Below are 20,713 nucleotides of genomic sequence, written 5' to 3'. Positions count from 1 at the left end.
TATAGCTGGCATCTGTCAGTCTGTGTCTGTGTTCTGCAGGGAGTTCCAACAGCATAGAAGGGAAGTGGTAGAGTTGGAGCTTTTCCTGTCTCCCTGTGGACCAAGCTTAAGGATTTACTGCAGCAGCGGAAGAACAATTCATTCATTCGGCTTAACTGAGAAACTGCTGCTAAGGCTGCTTTTGTGATCCAGTTATTTAACCTTCTTTTGTGCTGTCAAATGCTGACTCCTGGCAGATGAAGCAAATAAGTGTTTAAACCAGGCAGTTCCAGAGTTTAAAAGGAGCAGTTTTTGCTTCTCCCTACATACACACACAGTTCACAGGTGTGGGTTGTACAAAACAGAATGACCTGGAATGCACTGACTTTGCACATCCTCTCTGAACTGTAGGATTCAGCCACCTTGGCTTTTTAAAGTTGTAAAATATAAGTGGTGCCTTTGTCCTGCAACTGCTTTGAAACTTCAATGTGAAAAGGTGATATGTAAATATCAGAATTTTCTTATTCTAATTTCAAATTTTCTAATTCTAAATGTTACTTTGCATTGCTTTGCCAATTGCAAAATTTCTAATGGCTCGATTAAACTAAATTTATTCGTTTTGATAATGCCTTCTATAATTGATTAGGCAATTAATGGTATTGTAAAATATAGTCCCACTGTGTAATTGTGAACTAAGTGGAAGACAAATCTTTTGGTATTAACATATTGGTCAAATTCCTTCCCTTTCTATCATTAAGATACATACAAATAGCTAGTCAGTATTTGCTTAGTGTCTAGAACTTGGTGTTTAAATGATTCTGTTGTATGTGCAAAAGTTTAATGAAATTCTGTATTTATATAGTTGTAGATCTCCATGCTGCCACTTTTACACCAGACAGGTTTTGTGCTTTGATAACTTAAATTCCCTCAAAGGGATGCAAGTCCTGCTGCAAATTAAGAATTACTGGTAACATACATTTTCAGTGAAGTCTTGCTAAACTTCTAATACTGTTTCAAAGGCATTGTGATGCTCTCAGGATGTTTCAAATAGGATCTTTGAAATAGGATTTCTAATGGTTTAGTCAAATGCATCACCATATGAAATGATCAGATGTCATTTCCATTTTAAATAGATTCCTGTAATATGAAAGATTCCAATCAAGATGTTTTCACACTTCACTTAGCTCATCATATGCAAACTAAATTAAGATATCAGTCGACCTACCAGATGTGGTAGGCACAGACCTACCAGAGCCCATATCTCAGGGATGGCAGCGAGTGTTGATAGCTGTATAGTTTGGAGATCCAAAACTTTCTTTAATTTCAAGTAATAATTTTCATCTTTTAGTTCCTTTATTGCCTGTTGATCAGTTTGGCTTTTTGCCTGATTTACACCAGTGTAGTGTCTGGGAGAACATGTAACAAGTAACCACGGCTTGGAATAGGTACTAGTAGTAAGTTTGGAGGAGTTGGTCTGGTTCCCAAATTTAGGTGGTGATTAAAGCTTGTGGGTTAAGTAAAAATGATTGTGAACTGTCATGGGCAGAATCTTTTGGTGGCACACCTGTGTGTGTCCCAGCTTGAAGCTCACAGGTGTGCAATGGAGAAATTATGTCCTAAACAACTTCCAGTTTTCTTTAGACTTTTTAATTTCTGCCTTTTTTTATTAACCTTCTGCCATATTTTCCAATGGTTTTATAGTTTATCTTAAAAGATATGTATTTTGATCTTTGGTTCATCTTCAGGGACTTTTTTAAACAAAGTTGTGTAAGACGTAGAATTAGCAATGATGTCTGCTGAATTGATTCTTCCACCTCCACCAACTTTTCAAATACAGTGACAGCCTATCCCAGAAACACAGGGGATGTGCTTTAAATACTTCCACAGATGACATGTGAATTTTGTTTTAGACTGGAAGTTGCCTGCCTTTCCAAACCACCCAGGAGCCACCTCTGCAGGCAGAAGCCAATGTTCATGCCCTTGACTTTATCCTGAAGGAACTGGCAAAGCTTTCTGCAGTGATTTGCCAAGGTGATGGACCTGCAATTGTGACTGTGCTTACCAAACAGTGCAGTTCTTAAAGGTTTCATCTTGCAGAGCTGATCCAGTGGTTAGGTTCATCCACGTTTAATGCACAGTTGGCTCATTTAGAAATGTCTCTGCTCTTGACCTCTGCAAACTGGGGACCAGGAGCCATTTCCATATCTTTAGCAAGTGCCAGGCTCTCACAGATCCATTCTCAGCTCTATTTAGTGAATTTGGCATTAAAATTTTGTTAGGTCTAGTGCTAACATGGTGGAATAGAACCATGCCTGGGCAGAATGAGGGTAACTACCTGACAGATTCTTGTGTGCACTAATGATGAATACATTTTTATAGGTCATTTTAAGAAATGCTGACACTTTCATCTCTGTCTAGATTAATTTTCTTGGCACCTCTGACATATTTTACAATATATATTTTACAATACTTCAGATATTTCAAGTAAAGATCTCTTCCAAACAGAGCTCTAACAGCTCAGCCCAGTGTCTGGCTTTATGCAGGCTTCCCAGCTGCTTTGCGGAGGCCGAGGAACCTCAGATTGCTTTTGTGTAATCCAGTAACGCAGGAGAAAGTGAGGCTAAATGACAGCAGCTGTGGCCCTGGCGTACCAGATGTGGCAAAGCGGCTCTTTTTGGAAGAAATGAGGGATCACAAAAAGCCCATATGATGGGTTAATCCCCCTGAGGCTCTGGGGGCAAGGGGGGAGCAGTTGTCAGGAAGAGCCCACCCCCAGGCTTTGGAGAAAGGAACAAAGCCCAGCTTGGCTGGGCAGCACAGCCTAACCTGCCATGGCGCTGCAGAAGGTGGCAGAGATGCTTTTGACTTTGTCCTTTGCTTAACCTCATTCAAGGAAAGTCCTTCAAGTCAGCATTCAAGCAAAATCAAAGAATTTCCAAGTGCAGCAAGATGCCAGCATGTGAAGTACTCTGGTTTAAATGGGATACTCTGTTCAACCTTGCCTTTTGATCAATGCTTCCATGGCTTACCTGTGCAGCTGGGTGGTACCTGGCAGAGGCTGAACTGTGCAAAGGGTTGGGATAATGATTATGTGGAGCATTTATGAAGCTGTGAAAATTGATGTCTTCACTGAGCTTACAGTACAGCACATTTGTATAAGGCACAGTTTTGATCCTTAAAGAATATGCTGAGCTTTAATCTTACAAATTACTTCTGGTTTTAAAAAACCTGTTCTTCTTACTGATGCTGCTTGTCTGTTGGACAGGTTTTTTTTTTTCTCCATAACTGAAAATGATGCATCTCTTCTGATATCCTTTTCCTTTTTTCACAAAAAGTGTAGTTTGTCATTTTGTCCATCTATTCCTAGGCAGACAAATCTGCTTGGGTATTTGTGATGCTTTGTTTTGGTTTGATCTCGTTCTCATTTTGATATAATAATTATATATATATATATAATATTTCTGTGTATTTCTTCTACTAATTTTTTTTCTGCTCAAGAAAAATGGTAATTTCTGTCTTGTGTCCAAATTTTATATATAATATTTACATGGGTTTATGAAGAAAAAGAGGCGGATTGCATTTTGAAATACTTGCAATAATTGAAGCACTCCAGGATGTGCATTTGTTTTTCTTACCTGTTTTGAACAATGTCTTTGAACTCCCATTGCTTGTTTTGGTGGAGTGTCAATAGCTTTAAATGATGCATATTCACTTAGATGAAGGTTGGGGATGGTAGAATGAAGTGTCTTTGTGTCTGTTAGTGTTCTCTGATACAGGGGTGAGGTGGATATTTGAGGAAATGGAGAATATTAAGCAAAAAATTAAATGCCGCCCTTATGGATTAAGGAAAGTACTTGAGAATCATTTTAAAATACAGAGTAAGAACTTTTCTGTGTAAAATCTGACTGAGTAAAAGGTGTTCTACCTGGACAGAGGTAGACTGAATCCAAATATATAATTAATGCCTTTTTTGGTTGGTTTTTCCCTGCATAGTTTGCTTTGTTAAACTCTTTCACCTGACAGAATGTGAATGTTGCTGACGGAATGTGCTTGATGCAAAGATTTAAATGTAGAATTTCCAAACAACATGTATTTATTTCTTCTTTTCTTTAGGAGACATCACTCAGAAAGGATATGAAAAGAAGAGGGCAAAGCTATTAGCACGGTACATACCACTAATTCAAGGTGAGAAACTGCATGGAAGTTACACTTTTGTGCCAAATCTGTGAAAATATAAAATGGAAAAGTTCTCACTAAATAGACTGGATGAATTATAATAGTGTGTGGTATGGCATCTAACCAGCTGTGGGAAATGGCTGTCACAGAGAAGTGCAGAGCAATGTAAAAGCCTGAAATACGGGGGGGTTTTTTATATAGTTTTATATAAAATGTTAAATGGTAACATTTTTGTCAGCAAACTTCAGTTTGACACCTGCATCTGAGACTTTAAGATAACTTTAGAAATGAGTTATTACTAAAAGCAAGTTGGCTGCTTTCATTCGATGAAAATGCTCAGTAGGCATCACTCTCATGCTTTAATGTGCTGGTTTTTTGCATTCGCCCTGTGCCTCACCCCATTTCCACACACCTCCTCACCCTCTCTGTTTCTTCAAAGTACTGACTTTTTTATTATAAACTATTATTTCTGAAGCCGGTTATTGTCAGAATTCATCATCCACAGCCAAAACCCCAAGTGCCCAACTTTTTTTTAATTTATTTTTTTACTAGGACACTGAAATCACTCAGGGTTAGGGCTGTTCTGCTGCCACTGAGCTTTGGTATTCTATAATCCCCCAATTTTCCGTATCTTGACAGATTTTAAGATAAGGAAAAATGAGAAGAAAACCAAGGTGAGTGGAAGCAACAATGAGACACTGTAAACTGAGACAGTGTTGAACAGTCAGAATGTTATCTGATGTTTCATCATGCGGGTTCTTAGCAAAGGTTTCTTTTTTGTGGCTTTGGTTTTTATTTGGGTTTGGGTTTTTTTTAAGAACCAGATGTAAGTTTTCCCTTAGCAAATTTATAATCTCTGTAGGCCAAGCAGAACCAAACTCATCTCTTTAAAATGGCTCATTCCTTGCAAAGAAGCAGTTTGGATTTTTAGGATGACTTTGACAGTCAGCAGCAAGCTCTAGCCTCACCTGCCACATCTTCTCCTCCTTACACCACTTTTCTGGAAAGAACTGTCTCAGTTTTCTGTTCAAAGTACCCTGTCCTCTAACTCAGCTTAGTTAAAGATTCTGAGACCAGGCAAGGTATGGATTTTGGCTGAGCATTTACAATTATTAGAAATATTCTGTCAATGCACTTTGATTAGAAAGTCATGTCTTTGGATTTCTGTCTCTTGTTTAATCTCTGATCACCTTTGATTTACTCTGCCTTCACTCCTTTCTATTGACAGTGGAGTTTTACTTTATATTTTTTTCTTCTCAGCTCTCAGAAGGCTGTTTGCGCAAATATTCAAGTACTGAGGTCTCAAACATAGCTTAGACAATTCCAGTATTTGGTCTGCCATACTTGTTAAAGTAAGTTTAGATTTTCAGCTGCTTAAAGATTTTTCTCCTTGTTCAGCCATATTTTCGCTAATCGCCTTAAGCAATAGTTTAATGAGTCAGTGAATCCTGTGGTTTGTCCTACTGGCTTGATACCACATTTTCTAAGCAATACCAGATTACCTGATTTTTGTTTTTTACGATTCTGCCTAGTTTAGCATTAAGCTGACAGGAATCTAGCTTTAATATGCTAAAAAAAATGAATAGGCTGTCTGCCTCTGAGCACAAAGAATGATGGTCTGGCAAAAAGATAAAATTTGCTTAAAACATGAAGCTAACTGCCTGTTTCAGTTTCCTGACATATGTTCCATTAACCCAGTTCTAGCTTGGAATTTGCTTAATTGACACAGCTTCAGCATGGCTCAGAATAGTGTGTGGGAGTCCCAAAGGCTTTGAGCGTGCAGAAATTTTTTTATCATTAACAATTTAATTGCAGCATTCCTGGTAGGATTCATAAGGTTCATTATCCATCAAGGTTTTGCAGACTGATGAATGTCAGCATTTTACATTTGATGAGTTCTTACTCTATGATTTGACCATCCCCAGGACCACTGTCTTTTTACAGCTTTATGTCTTACAAGTGTACTTGCATGCTCATAGGTTTGATTTCTGGAAGTTTAACTTTCTATGTTACACCTCATCAACTGCCACCTACAAACTGATCATGTGTAAGCTCCTGCTCTTTCAATACCATGTAAAATGGGTTGGGCTATGTTTTGCTGCACTCTGTAGCTGAATCTGTGGGGAGCCAGATCGTTACCCAGACAGTGTTAAACAACCCTGCAGAGGGTTTGGTGAACAAGACAGAAGTGGCTGCAAAGCATATTGTCAATTAGCAGGAAAATTAAGCAGAACATCTTGTGATTCAAGAGTCTCATTCTTGTAGATTGTTTTGTGTTCTAAAATTCTAAATCTGCATTGATGAAGAATTAGTGGAAATGTAAAGATTTTGCTTACAACCATAAAACTGTGTAGTTATGTGGAAATACTAACTAGAATGAGTTATTTTTCACTGGTCCAACCAAATGCACTGTGCAAAATCAAAAACAAGTGTTGAGTAATAGCAAGCATTAAACAGTAATTAATTATTTTAATGAAGTAATATTTAACAGTCAGTAATTGGTTTCCTCAGTCAACCTCTGCATGCAAATTACAGATAAAACTCTGAGGAAATAATTAATTATATCTGTAGGCAACCAGGCATGCTGCATGGTGAAGCTTCTGAGTGATGGATAACATCAGATACATGGCAGAGGTTGATTTTGAATCTGGGTAGAGCTGGAGTGTAAAAACATTCAGAAATAATGATAAAATATAGCATTTACAGTGAGTATCCTGTCCTGATGGGCAGGTGATGGTCTTAAGCTTCCTAACACCTCAAGTAAAACTCTTGACTTGTGATGGTTGTTTCCTGATTATCCTGATTTCTTACTGATCTTTTTACAGTGTTACTGGTTATTTTTAAGTTGCCTCTTCTGCTGTGTAAGGTTGCAACTGCAGTTAGTGTCCTGGTGCTGCTTTACAGAGCAGTCCTTGGAAATTATTTCACTAGATTTAGTTAGTGCTAGATAAACACCTTGGTGAGTGACTTCATTTCTCCTCTGGTGTCAGAGTGATTCCACTCTAATTAAATTTTTTTTCTTTTATTGTTTTCTTCTCTTTTCTTTCTTAGTGCTTCTGCTCCAGCAAAATTGAAATGTTACTATTTTCAAATTTTCATTTTAAAGGAAAATGATGATAGAACCTCCTCTAGTTTTCATTGAGGCTGGCATGTCCCATACTTCTATTTTTCTTACGTTTTCATAGTTTTATGTCTCTGAAAAATGTTTCTGCTGCTGCCAGGAATAATATACTTTCTATTCCTGGCTGGACCAGGTGATTGTCAAGGTCCCTTCAACCTGGATTGCTCTGTGATTCTGTATAACTGTGATTTTTGTTTTTACTTCTTTGTGGGTACTTCAGCCATTCATTCAGTTAGAGTGGGATGAGTTTTATATGCCCTATAGCACTTTGTACCTCTAGTTCCATTTTAAGGAGTGTGCAACTTACTCTGGTGTCTTGGAGTCTACAAAAGCTTTATAGTTTCTGATAGTTTATAGGAAAAACATGTAAGTACCTTTCTTGATGCTATGGGGTTAAAACTCCTACTTTATACTATGGGTATAACAGCTATGATCAAAGTACGTCCAAATTTTAATTGGCTAATTTGGTTGGATCTTGGTGTAATTGGTTTGAATGAGGTATGTGAAAATGTAATGTGTTCACATGGGCAAGTTGAAAAAGCAGTTTATAGCTTCATTGCTCACAGTTTCTCCAAAGATCAAGAGATTGCTATTCTGTGCCTTTTCATGAAATTCAGTGTACATCCTTTTGCATTAGGAGTGCTGGGCTGCTTGTGAAGCACCTCTTGAACTGCTGCTTAAAATGGACTATTATTTTGAGAAATTAAAGTTCTAGCTAATGCCAGGTAGGTCTTCTGCTTACCAGTCTGTCATAGTGTCTAAATAAGTGTGTCTCTTGCTTGTGGGAATTTTCTTTGAGATGGTTTAGTCAGTGTTTGGATTCTCTGAGTTGGATCCAAATCCTGGCTTGTATTTGGTTCATTGAATTTATAACAAGTGTATTCTATGCTTTTGTATTCTTTGCTGCTGTTTTATGCTTCCTTGAATGGAAAGTGTTAATGCCCTTAAAATAGTTTCATAGGCTTCAAGTGGAAGCTTATGAGCTGGAATTTACTTCCTTGAGTAGAGGAGACTGTTACAGAATCATGGAAGACTGTCAAACAGTGCATGTGTATGATGCCTTTTGTTATCATTATTATTTTTAATCTCTTGAACTTCTAATACCTTATTCTGGGTGATAAATTACATTGGGTAGACCCTTATTCAGTCCCTCTGATCTGGAAGGTGTGAATACTTCGTTTTGGATCTTGAAGACAAAAGTGTGTACAGCAGGTAATATGTTCTAGGATGGGTTATGACAGTAAAGAATGGTAACATTGAACTGTGAACATGAGTGAGGACTGGATAGTCAGTAATTGACTCAGAGCCAGACCTCCACTTTTTGGATTTTCCACCTTGTCATACCCCTTTTCCTGTCTTTTTGTGCTTTGAACCTGGCTGCTGTCATTTGTTCCTTTCTTATTTACAGACTCAGTTCAATAGCTGCAGAAAGATTTGATAATGTACAAAGAGTCTGGAGTTTCTTCTTTGGCCTCCCTCTTCCCCTCTCCTCTCTACAGAGCTCTTTAATACATTATGTTTTGAAAATTTGATCTTTACCTACCTGATGTCTTTAGCTGTGCATCCTCCCCAGTGATGCCAGCAGAGAATCTTCTGGTCCTGGCACCTCTTCACTGCTCTTATAGTAAAATCATTTTTGCTTGTAAAAATGAAAATGGCTAGAAATGCCAGTATTAGTCTTGATTCTCCAATGCTTGTGGATGGACAAATACAGTAATAATTCAAATATTAGCTTTAATTTCATTCTGTAGAAGCAAATTGTTCAGTTAGTTGGAACAAGCAGCCTCTTTAAGATGACTTCATTCTTGCTAGCTTTGGGTAAGTTAAAAACGGACAAGATGCAGTGGTAGTGGATCAAGTGCCTTTAGTATATGTCTTTTCACCTGTTATTTTGTAAAGGCTTTGGTGCGAGTGGAAGTTTGTGTAGCCTAATTACGCATCTGCTTTTGCTGAAGGCTAAGTTAGTGATTTGCGTACTAGGAGAATAAATGAACAAACTCACCAAGCTTGTGGAACGATTTTACTGGCGCACAGTTGTGTAGCCTAAGAGTCAGATGCACTACCTTACTATTTTTACCAAAAAATGATGTTTTTCAGATTCATTGGTCGTATTTTTGCACTAGGATATGAAACCTTCTTTGAGAAAGCAAGAAGGGAGACTTAATCTGAAGAGACTGAGTTGTGGTGTCTAACAGTGCCAAGGATTTCATACTTCATCCTAATTTAAAGGAAACTTGTGAGAATCATTGATACATACTTCATCACAATAACTCTGATTCACAAAAAAATGATCTTAGTCTTGGGAGGAGGAGAGTGTTCTGGTTTTGGAGTTGGTCATGCCACTCCTATTGTTATATGTGGTTACTTCTTCCCTGCTCCTCCTGCCCCCAGTACTGGTGTGGCCAAACAGCAGTGCTGGGATTGCATGTGACTCAGGACATCCCGCATGCAGGTTGTCATCTGCTGATGGATTATACACAGTTAGCTCATTATCCAGATTATTTTCCTCTCACAGGGGATCACAAAGTGGAAAAGAGGCTCTTACAAGTCCTGATCTCAAGGCTCTGTAGTTACTACAAGACTGCAAATGGGAAGAGTAAGGAATTGGGAAGAACAGCAATCTCTTTCTGCTTACAACTAACAACTCTCCTGGAGGAAAAGAAATGGCACACAAAAAAACCCTTCTGGTTTTCTTTTGTTATCTTTTTCGCCCAAGGTTTCTTTTAACAAGATCACGCCAAAATTATGTAGATAAGCTGTTTTCTGAAAATTTCACAAGCAGTTTTAGTTGAGGGACCCTCCCAGCCCAGCTGCCTGTTCTCTTTTGTACCATCATAGTTATCGTGTTATCCCTTTGCGTTGGCTGTTTGCTTGGCTCAGGCTTAAGGAGATGACTTGCCTCAATCTTTTTAACAAAATCTAAAGTTGTTGTTTATTGTTTCCAGATCAACAAATCCCCCATGACTGTTGAACTGTGGTTATAGAAAACTTGTGTTCAAATGAAATGTGGAATAGAATTCTGTAGTGTTTTCACCACTCTATCAGATCTGTTGAATCAATTCAGTTGGAAGGTGACATTTGTTTTTCTCTTACAAACAGAATTCTGCTTAAGTGTTTCAAGGAATGTTAGGTCTGTATATTGGTAAGCACATGTTCTGTTCTGCTCCATTGAGGACACTTTAGTTTCTTTGCTGGGCTGTCTCCATTTATCCCATTGGAAAATGCAGTTGATGTTAGATATTCTGTCATCTGCTTTAAAGGCTTTACTTTTGGAAAATAGGAAAAACTAGGTGAAAATGTGTTCGTTCTTTATCACAGATTGTAAAAGAGAGGAGCATATCTCTGGAGTTGGACTAATTTCTAAAAACTTAGATCTGTGTGATTTATTAAATGTTCCTTTGTTTTTCTATTATTTAGCCTCATTTTTCCCACAGACACACACCCACACCCACACACACCCCCCCCCCCCCCCCCATGTCTAGCTCAAGGTTGCCTTTTCAACATCCAGAGGCATTCACTGTTAGCTGCAAAGGGGATGGGAAGGGGATTATGGAGTGCATTCATCCAAAGGTCTTAACACATACCCAAGAAAGCTGGTATATAGTAACTTGTCTTGTCCTGAAGATGATAAAACACCTTCCCTAAGGACATTATATTTAAATAGAGTATTTGAAAGTTCTTGTTCATCAATTGAGGTAGAACTGGGATACTTAATCCAATTACACTCCTAATGTAAAGACTGTATCTTACTGAAAGGTCTTCATTAAAATGTCTTATAATTGCTAGATTTGTTAGTAATTGCCAATTTCTTTCCTGGTACTCACTTTGTAACAAAGGGGACGGAACAGAAACCCCATGAGAGAGAGAGAGGAACCTTTTCATACTTGTTAAAGTAAGATCTTTGCTTGCAAAGGAACTGGCCCAGATTCCTCTGGAATGATGTCTTCAGTTCAGTGGGAGCTGCTTTCAGTAAATATTTGCATTTTGAGAATGTGGTTTTCAAATACGTTGTTTCCAAAACTTGTTATTTTCAAAAGACTTGGGGGCAGGTAGGAAAGCAGAAGCTCTTTAAGGGAAGGAAGGAGTGAAATGAAAGATATACTCGGCCCTGTGTGGTACAAGGGCTGAGTAAATATAGTGAACTTGATGCAGCAGGTCTTACGTGGCTGAAGAAAGTTTATTTTAAAATACAGCACTAAGCTAATTTTGTATTAGGATTGTGCAAAAACCCTTCCAACTGCATTAGAATTTTTACATTACATGTATAAGTTTGTAATAAAATTGCAAATGGAAGTTCCTAGTCCAAATTTATGTAGTCTTTGATGGATCAAGAGCCAGCAGGGAGTCTCCTCATTTCGGGGACCAGGAAGTGATAGTAGATATTTAATGGCTACTGTCCACCCCCTTGATTTTTCTTCCTGTTGTGCTACAATGTAAAATTGAGATTCATCTTCTTGAACATTAGCCAGCCTAAACGTAAGCAACTGCTCTAGGTTATCTAGAGTGCTGTTCTAATCAGGTGCAGAGCAAACAACTAGAGAATGGTTCAGTTCCTCTTATTTTTGTTACCCTCTATGGGGCTGGGAAGGTCTGTCATCATTTCAGGAGTATACAAAGCACCCAGCCAACCTAGACTACAGCAGGAGCTTTTAGACAGCTGAAGCTGATAGTAATTCTGCCTTAATATCTACAAAGGTTTTATTAGAGAATTGCAGCATTTTTGTAAAATGTGAATCTTCTGAGTATTGCTGTATTAAATGGGCATAGATTAAATTGAATTAAAATACAGGTAGAAGATGAGCTGTTTCTAAAGCTACTGTCTTGCACCAGTTGAACTTGTGAGTAAGTGTTGAGGGTGGTCATGGGGAGCATGATGTTATATTTGCAAAGCTGAGTTTGTACTAAAATGAAACTGTGTTTCAGGTGTGGATCCATCCCTGCAAGCAGAGAACAGAGTGTCCGGCTCTTCCCAAGCCACTGCTGCAGTATCAAAACAGCAGAAATCCCGATCCACTAACTCGAGGGATGAGCGCTTCCGATCCGGTAAGGGACAGAGATGTAGCTGAGGCATCACATGTCCTAAGAGGAAAAGTATACCTGTAAAATGGTACCCGCACCTACATAGAAAGCTGGAAGTGCTTTGGAAGAAGGGAACAGATAATGAATGTCTTTCAAGTATCTTTTTGTTTCGATACATGAGTGGTTTTGTTTGAATCCAGCCTGGAGGAAATGCTAGAAGGGAAAGAGACTGTAGACCTGCCTTCTGATGTGTTTCTTGTTGTGAATTTTACCATGCTCAACAGTTTTTTCATATTTGCTGAGAAAACAAAATTGGGTTCCCAGTCTGTAGAAGAGTTACTTAAAAAGTTTGAAGACTACAGTGTGTGAATTTGGGAGATGTTTTGGTTGCTTGTTTGGGTTATTTTGTTAAAGGAAGGTTATATATTTATTGTAGCTTTCTTTCAAATATTTCCTGGTTTAAAGCAAGTGCACAAAAAAGGGAAATGTCACAATGGATATTCTACTTCACTTTAAATGGACAGCACAGTGACAAACCTGTTTTGGAAAATTGTGTGAAAATACCAATATCCTCATTGCATCCTGTTCCTATTGTTACTTTTCAGGTGGTTGAAGTACACCTATTTCCCTATGAAATTCCTGGTCACAATAGTGAGGAGAAACAGGTGTTTGGAAGCTTTTCTCTCCTAAATACCTTTGGACTTGTAGCTGGATATTTTTTTGTTTGTTGTCCAGGGTAATTCCGCATCTTGGGTTTGGGGATGAGAAGTGCAAGTGATGACATGCACTGCACATCCTTAACAGAAAGCTGGTCTTGGGTCACCTTGTCTTGCCACTGCTTGGGCAGAGTAGTTATTGCATCCTATTTGCCCTGCTGATATGTAAAACCTTACTCCAGAGGTAGAGCTGATGTGCCTTATACATTCCTTAGGGTTAATTGAGTGATGAATGAGACTTCTTAAATATTCTGAGGATATGAACAGACTCCTGGGAAAGATGCCTGTATTCAGCTACACAGAGAAGAAACTCCTGAATGTCAGGGAATATTGCATACTGTCAAAATTAGCTAAATGACTTATTTAAAAATACAAAAAATAATTATTAAATTATAAAAATACATTATAGGAAATTATATTATAGACAATAATTAAAGTAAGATGTGCCATTGTTAAACTAACAGAAATAAAAATCTGCAAGAAGAGCACAACTACAGCAGGAAATCCTTGGGATGTAGTTCTTGGTGGGGACTGCCATGTCCTGCTGTGGTTTCCTATCACTGCTCCCCAAACGAATTTTTCATTAAATATTCCTGCCTAGAACAAGTTCTTCACTTGGAAATTTGGAAGGATCTTAGTTACAACACACATTATTGGATTTCTTTTCCCATTAGTGATAGATGACAAGGCTTAATGTGCTCAGATGGTATCAAAACCAAATAGTGATGGTTTTGTTTGACTTGGTTTAGGTTAAACCTAAAGATAAAGATATTTACCTAAAGAACTTATTTAGGTCTGTGCAAGGAAATGTAGATATGGCTTTCAGAAGCCAATATCTATTCCCTTTTGACCTCTGTAATTAAAAAAAAAAATTCTTCAGATTTACTTCATTAGTGATTGGCTTCTTTATCTCAACAAAGAGATAGATATTGTTGACTTCTTCAACTTCCCTGTGCGCTGACGCATGTTGCCTCTTGTGAGGGATAACCAGCTTTAGCCTCCTTCCCTCAATCTCACAGCTTATTTATTCTTTAGACTGTTGTGGGAAGGAGAGGGTGTGTTGTCTCTTCTTTTTTCTTTCCTTCCAGTCTTTATTTCTTATTTTCCTTTCTTCAAATCTCATCAGTTCTCCTATGTCTTTTTTCAAGACTAGTCGATGAGGGGAGAATGCCACTTTTCCTAGAACAGGACCTCTTTCTGGAGCTATTACAGGTTCTTCAGAACCGTCAACATAAATTATTTAAAATAAACAAGGAAGTGAAACAATTTTGTCTTTTTATGCAATTAATCTGTCATTTACTGTCTTTAAGCACTTTTTTTAACAGTTTCACAGAAGAATTGTGTATTTAAATGAACGGTGTGTTTTTATCATCCCCAGACACTTGTCTTCAAACAGTAAATATTATCAAAAACATTCCAGCAGTGAATACTATTGATAAGTACAAGCCTGTCACCCAGGCTTCAGCTGGAATAGTGTTAATTTTATTCTTAATAGCTGGTACAGTACTGTGTTTTAGATTTACAATGAGAATAATGCTCATATTTTATTATTCTTGTTCTAATTCTATTATTATTACTTTTATTCTGAACATCACCATCATTATTATTACATTTTAATTTACTTCAGTTATTATTTTATCTCAACCCATGGATTTTACTTTTTTCTGGGTCCTCTCCCCATCCCATCTAGACAGTGCTTATTGCTTTACCTTTTGGTATTTTGAAATCCATGAGCAGCAGGGACAGCTGGTCAGCTTATAAATGTCATTTTTTTCTTCAACTGACTGTAGAAATTCTTCCTTCTGTGCCTAAGGCAGGGGCAAGAATCAGAGGCTGATAAATGCACAGATGCTACAAATGGGAATGAAAAATGCTCTTCTAATAGCTGGACAGTGTAGGAGCTGTAAGAGTTTAGGTGTTTATAGTCCACAAACTATTTTAGTTTTTCTCCCTTATCCTTTTTTAAGGACATGTGGAAAGAAAGAAAATGAGAATAGGTATGAGGAATGGGAGAGAAGATTGTGTGGTTTACTACAACAGAAGGAGGAAATGTTTATAATCAGTTACTAATTGTTGATGGTTGTTTGCAGCTTAATGAAGTGCAGCTTAGAAATACTTCTCCAAGACTTTTTCTTCTGCTTTTGGATGGCAGCATATGGTTTTTTTCCTCACTTTGATATATATATTCTTTGTGTTAATGAAACGCTGGGCTTGCTCTTCATCACTTCAAGTGATCACTGTTGAGCATTTGTGTTCCCTTTTCTCAAAAATGTGACACATTTGGTCTGATTATGAGTGTTTAATTCCTTAAAGAAAACTGAACTCCACAGTTCTTACATGGTGAATCACTTTCACAGTAAATTTTAAAGAATTTAAGTAACAGACAGTGGTAGAGAGCTGCTTTTTGCAATTCCAATATCCAGTTAAAATTTAATTTATACTAATTTATTGATTTTTGTACCCTAAGCATTCTGCTTCTTTAAAATAATTTCATTCCTTTTACTTCTTTTATTGAAATGTGTTTCATCATGTAGAAAAGCTCTTAAAGCAAAAGTGGAATAGGAACAAAGTGTTCCAGGGAAGTGAAAGCAATTACTTCATTGATTTGCATGAGAGAGGATGTTCCTATTCAGCTGTTGTCCAAGGACAAGATATTATAAGAAAGATTTCTAGCCAGAAATAAATCTTAATGAGTATAGAAGGAATGATGAGTTAAATTGGCGTTGTAAAAATAAAACATGGAACAGAATAAAAATTCATCCTGACTGTTTCCTGGTTGCATTTTTATAATTTAATCTAGTCTGTTCCAGGTTTGGGGGTGGGAGTTAGGACTAGAGGAGGAGGTGGTGGTGATCTTGCCCTCTGGAAATGGAATAAAAAGTAGTTCTCATGCTTGCTGCCACAAATCTGTGTGATGTTATGACCTGCCCTGCTCTGCTTTGTTAAAAAGCCCCAGCACTCCCCTGCCTCCAGCTAGGCCTTTCCGTTCCCAAAATGCACAACTCTCTAAGAATGCTTTCATTTTTTATCTGCCACATTATTTAATGACTTAATGTATTTATATGCAGGCTACAAATATTGTGTGTTATTTTGCTCTTTGGCAGACCTCTTCTGGAGAAAAACGACTTATGTTCCCCTGCTAACTATGAGATGTTGATGTAACAAAAATGTCTTTTAAATTGTATGTAGATGGTAGGCGTGGTGGAAGTGACTGCATCTCACAGTTACTGTCTCTTTCTAGAAACATTTCAGCTTGGTTTTGACTGGAAGTTCTACCAAGGAAATGTATCCTGCAGAATGGGCATTTTGCCCCTACTTTTAAGGCTGCAAAAACAACCTTTAATTGATGTTGAATCCTGCTTAAAGTTTCTGGAATTTGGGGACATAAAAGGTTTGCTTCTGGGTATCCGTGGGAATAAACTTCATTGGTTGACAATTACAGCTAAAACTAAGGATAAGGAGAAACCAAGACTTGACAAAAAGCCTAGATGTGGGAATGGAGAGGGAGGCAGGCAGACATAAGAAAAGGGGAATTTTTAATTTATAAAACATCCATTATTAAGTCCTTGGTGTGAAGTACAGCAGCAAAAATCTGACGGGACCCAGGACAAAAAAAAAAATCTTGTATTAAAGGATAGAGGTTTTACTGATTTTTTTTTTTTTTTTTTTTCCTTCTTAATATTTTTCTCTCATAACAACATCATATTTGAACCTCCCATGTTAATTGCACAAAAAGTTCTTCTTTGAGATAAGCATCTACTTAGTACATTCCTGAGTCTTGTAGGAACACACAGGTTGCATAGTATATTTGCATATATACATATTTTAAGTACTGCTCTGAACAGATTATCTGGGGGGAATTGCAGACTGAAAAGTGACGTTATTGCTGTGAAGAGCTGGTTGGTGTCTGGGACCATATGCTCAGGGATTCTTGTGATTTTGTAGAATCCATTTGACCAGACTGAAGGGAACAGTTCTTTAGAAAGAGCCTTGTGCTGAGCATGACCAAAGGGGGGTTCAGGGCTAGTAAAGAAATGGTACTTTTTAAATTTAAAAAAAAAAAAAAAAAAGAAAAAGTACTGTAAAATACGGCATTTTACCTGTAGTCATCACCATGGTAAACCCCTTTAGGTACAAGGACAGAGTCGTTACATTACATTGTATATTATGTAAGTCATGTAAGTATACGTCTGTCCTACACACTTACATACCTACAAATAGTTTCATACCTTCAAATTTGTCTACCTGTTACGTATTTGCATTTTAACAAAAGAATAGATGGATATTTACCTAAAGAATATGTATTTTCTTTCAAATTGAATAGTTAAATTCTGAAAATCTTGTACAGCAGTTTCCATGTAGAAGAAATGTGGTCAGCCCAATGCATAATCATATACTCACTTTTGGGCTCTGTCCTGGTTCAGGTTCTGTCTGTTGACAGGGGTTTCCACACTCAGCAATAGCAATTCTTTTCTTGTACCCTCTGTCATTAGTCTTGCTGTTACTGTTCGTTTTCATATCTCATTGCTGTTTTCAGTAAATCACTTTTATCTTGACCCATGATCTGTGCCTCTAATTAATTCGCCTGTCTATTCCACCACAGAGAGGAGGGAGAGGGGGGAACGAGCGAGCAGTGCCTGTCTTGAAGTGTTTTTAGAGGGAAGGCTAAATTGGAGAATACCATTCCTAAATGGCAACAAGCCCACTGTAACTATGTTTAAGTGTATACATGTTGTATTGTGCTTTTCCTGAGTGTGAATCTCAGGTGGTAAGTCAAAGTATATTTTTGGTCTGCCTCATTTCTCCTCAACATCCATTCACTTCTCATGAATTTTCTTCCTGCATAAGTTTTAGCTTTTGACACCATTGAAATGTAGATGTCAAAAAGAAAAAGCTGCTGAAAAATTACTGGAATACGTTAAATTTTATCTGCAGTGAGGTCTTGATTGAACATTGAATTCTGCTTGAATATCAGTTTTGGCTTAAAAATTACAAAAGTTAAAATATAGCCCATGAGCCTCTTAGGGTAATTTTTGCTTTCAGGAAAGTGAAAGCTGTATGTGTCTTTTCCCTAATTCTTCATATAGAATCATAGAATTTTGTTAGAGTTGGAAAATACCTCTAAGATCATTGATTCCATTAGTTTCTTTTTTCTGTTATTACTTGCATTGTTTTGTGACACCTTCAAGTATGCATGTACTTGTACTTTTTTTCCCTTCCTGGATTTTGAGGATGAGGAGTCAAATGCTGTTGCGAATTTACAGAATCTGCATTGAAATTTCTCCTCCAAATGAAAATAACTCATAGTTCAAAACGAACATACTGGGTACTCTGTAACTTCAGTGTTTATTTCAGGGGGGTTTCCGAAATGCTACTCACAGAGCCTTTTTGGGCTGATTTCATGAGGAAAATGTGTCAACTTGACCCTGCTTATATCCTCCCTTAGCTTTGGAAACCATTGCCTCTGCACTGGATTGGAGCGGGAGGCAGTAGTGTTGATTCAGTCCTCCTGTTTAACTGAATTCTAACCTTTTTGTTTGTTTTCTGTGTAGATGTCCACACTGAAGCAGTACAAGCAGCACTTGCAAAATATAAAGAGAGGAAAATGCCTATGCCATCGAAGAGACGCTCTGTCCTGGTGCACTCTTCAGTAGAGACATACACCCCTCCAGGTACATGTTGAGTGAGCACAGAGAATTAACAGAGCTGTCCAGAGAAGTTGTGGGTATCCCATTCCAGCAAATGTCCAAAGCCAGGTTGGACAGGGCTTGGAGCAACCTGGGATAGTGGAAAGTGTCCCTGTCCTAAGTTGTTAGTAGGTTGCACTAAAGTTCTATATCATGGCTGTATTTCCCAATAATCAGGTCTTGGCTGGATTTATGCTTTGATGTTTTTTCTCATGGTTTTTAGTGTCTCATCTAGAGATACTGTAGCTGCTGGAAGTCCACATGAAAGCAGTCGTAGAGTGAGCAGGTGCCCTTTATACATTAAGAATGTTCTCTTGCATCGCATCTCACTCAGAGGAGATAATCTAGGCAAGCATATCAGAGCTGAAAATACCTCATTTCACATTGCAGAAGATTCTTTTTTTAAAAGTTGAAGAAAATACCAGAGCATTAAGTTGCTGCATTAATTGCAGAGCACTCATCAGATGGTTTCAACTATTCAGTGGTGAGCAGATTAAAACAGTCAGAAAATCATATGCTATGATTGTTCAGATTGGTTATGGCAGAATGTCTTCTTTAATTTTTAGGGGCAAAAAGTAATCTTCTGTTGTCTCACAATGAATTTTCTGGAGGTTAAGAAAATCTTGGAACATGTTGTGCTAGCATGCAAAGTGGTTTGAGGCCAATGTCTTGTATACAGAGAAGAGGGATTTCCTAAGATGTTTAATTTTGAGGACGTCCTCTTGTTTTTTGTAATGTGGCCCAGGAGCAGAAGCACACTGACCTCTACTGCCCTTCTTCATCATTTCTAGTTCTTAACCCCCTCCTCTAAAATAAGAGTTCAGGTATGCTGCTCTCCTGCTTTCTGAGATTTGTTTCTTCTTTCTGTTCTTCCCATTTAAAGAGAATTCCACTTTTCTTTGCTATTCACACACTTAAGTGTATTATTTTTGTGGGTTCTCCAGTTATTTCATTAGTTAACAAACAAAAATCTTCTGTGTTCTATATGGTCTTTCTCGACCCTTAATGTTTTTGCCTAGAAGATAAGTATTTTCATTAAAGTATCTTTTTTTAATGAGTGACTATTAAAAAGAAGCTGAGATGCTATGGAGACAATGTTAGGTTATGTAATAAAAGCTACCTTGCACACCTGCAGAGGAGTGTGGGGCATGGCAGTTGGGGCAGTCCAAATAATGCCCTGTCCCAGGAGCCACCAGCCTGTCCCAGACCCATCTGCACAAGCCCAGAGGAGCGCCAGGAACGGCAGCAGGCAGGAAGGCAAGTTCAGGACTCGGAGAAGGGTCACCCTGTCCAGGCCTGTCCCTGGAGAACCCTAGGTGTGAAGCCCGTCAAGACCAGTCAGAACTAGAGCACCTTCTGGACTGGGGGGAACACACAGAGGGACACAGTATACGATGCAGGGCAAGAGTGTTTTGGAACTGCATGAGTCTTGTTATGGGATGTTAAGGGAAGTGCAGACAGGCAAAGGGGCAGACTTAGAGAGGAATAAGTGTGGGGAAAACAGCAGGATAATAGGATCAAAAACAGGTGGTGGTGTGTAAATGGAACACATGCCTGGCCATGCCCCTGAGCCTATACTCCATGCTGTACATGTGTGTACAGAGCAAGATGATGCCGTGAGATCTGCATGTTTTTGTGTGTTTGTGCTGCTGGAGTGTCATCTTCTAACATGCCTGTGCAGGTGGTCAGCAGAGAAGCCAAGTGTGCTCACACTGGGATTGAGCAGGGTGCAGTAGCACCTTAAATAATAGGAGCTGAAAGCTGGTGGTGTGACCACCACAGGGACATAGTCATGGCCCCAAGCCTGCTGGAGTTCATTAACTATTTGGACAACACTCCAGGCACATGGTGTCATTCTTGAAGTGCTCCTGTGCAGGGCCTGGAGTTGGACTCAGTATTCCTCATTCAACTCAGGATATTCTATGAAGAGTTCAGTGCCTCTAGAATCTGTCAAGCTCTTTCTAAGAAAAAGTGTTATGAGATCCCCTTATCTCTATAAGAGAATGGGCCGCTGG

At 38.3% G+C, this 20,713-nt stretch overlaps 1 protein-coding gene across 7 annotated transcripts in view; it reads left to right on the top strand.

Annotated features, from left to right (window-relative positions):
• The window catches only part of DIP2A (disco interacting protein 2 homolog A), a 93,188-nt gene that overhangs the window by 21,056 nt on the left and 51,419 nt on the right, over positions 1 to 20,713 (top strand). For 6 of the 7 annotated variants that reach the window (XR_006014880.1, XM_042021129.1, XM_042021131.1 and 3 more), the window contains exons 2-4: positions 4,093 to 4,164; positions 12,200 to 12,319; positions 18,564 to 18,683. Coding sequence is in view for 6 of the 7 variants with exons in the window: in XM_042021129.1 (XP_041877063.1) it covers positions 4,093 to 4,164; positions 12,200 to 12,319; positions 18,564 to 18,683 (312 nt within the window). In the remaining variant the exon portion in view is untranslated. Of the gene's footprint in view, positions 1 to 4,092; positions 4,165 to 5,415; positions 5,508 to 12,199; positions 12,320 to 18,563; positions 18,684 to 20,713 lie in introns of all 7 variants that reach the window. The other variant, XM_042021132.1, reaches the window with a different exon arrangement.

The sequence above is a fragment of the Corvus kubaryi genome, unplaced genomic scaffold (assembly GCF_017639235.1).
Source record: "Corvus kubaryi isolate FWS band 111438036 unplaced genomic scaffold, C.kubaryi_AGA036_p1.0 37126, whole genome shotgun sequence".
NCBI classification, from domain to species: Eukaryota; Metazoa; Chordata; class Aves; order Passeriformes; family Corvidae; genus Corvus; species Corvus kubaryi.
This window is presented reverse-complemented; position numbering and strand designations above follow the sequence as displayed.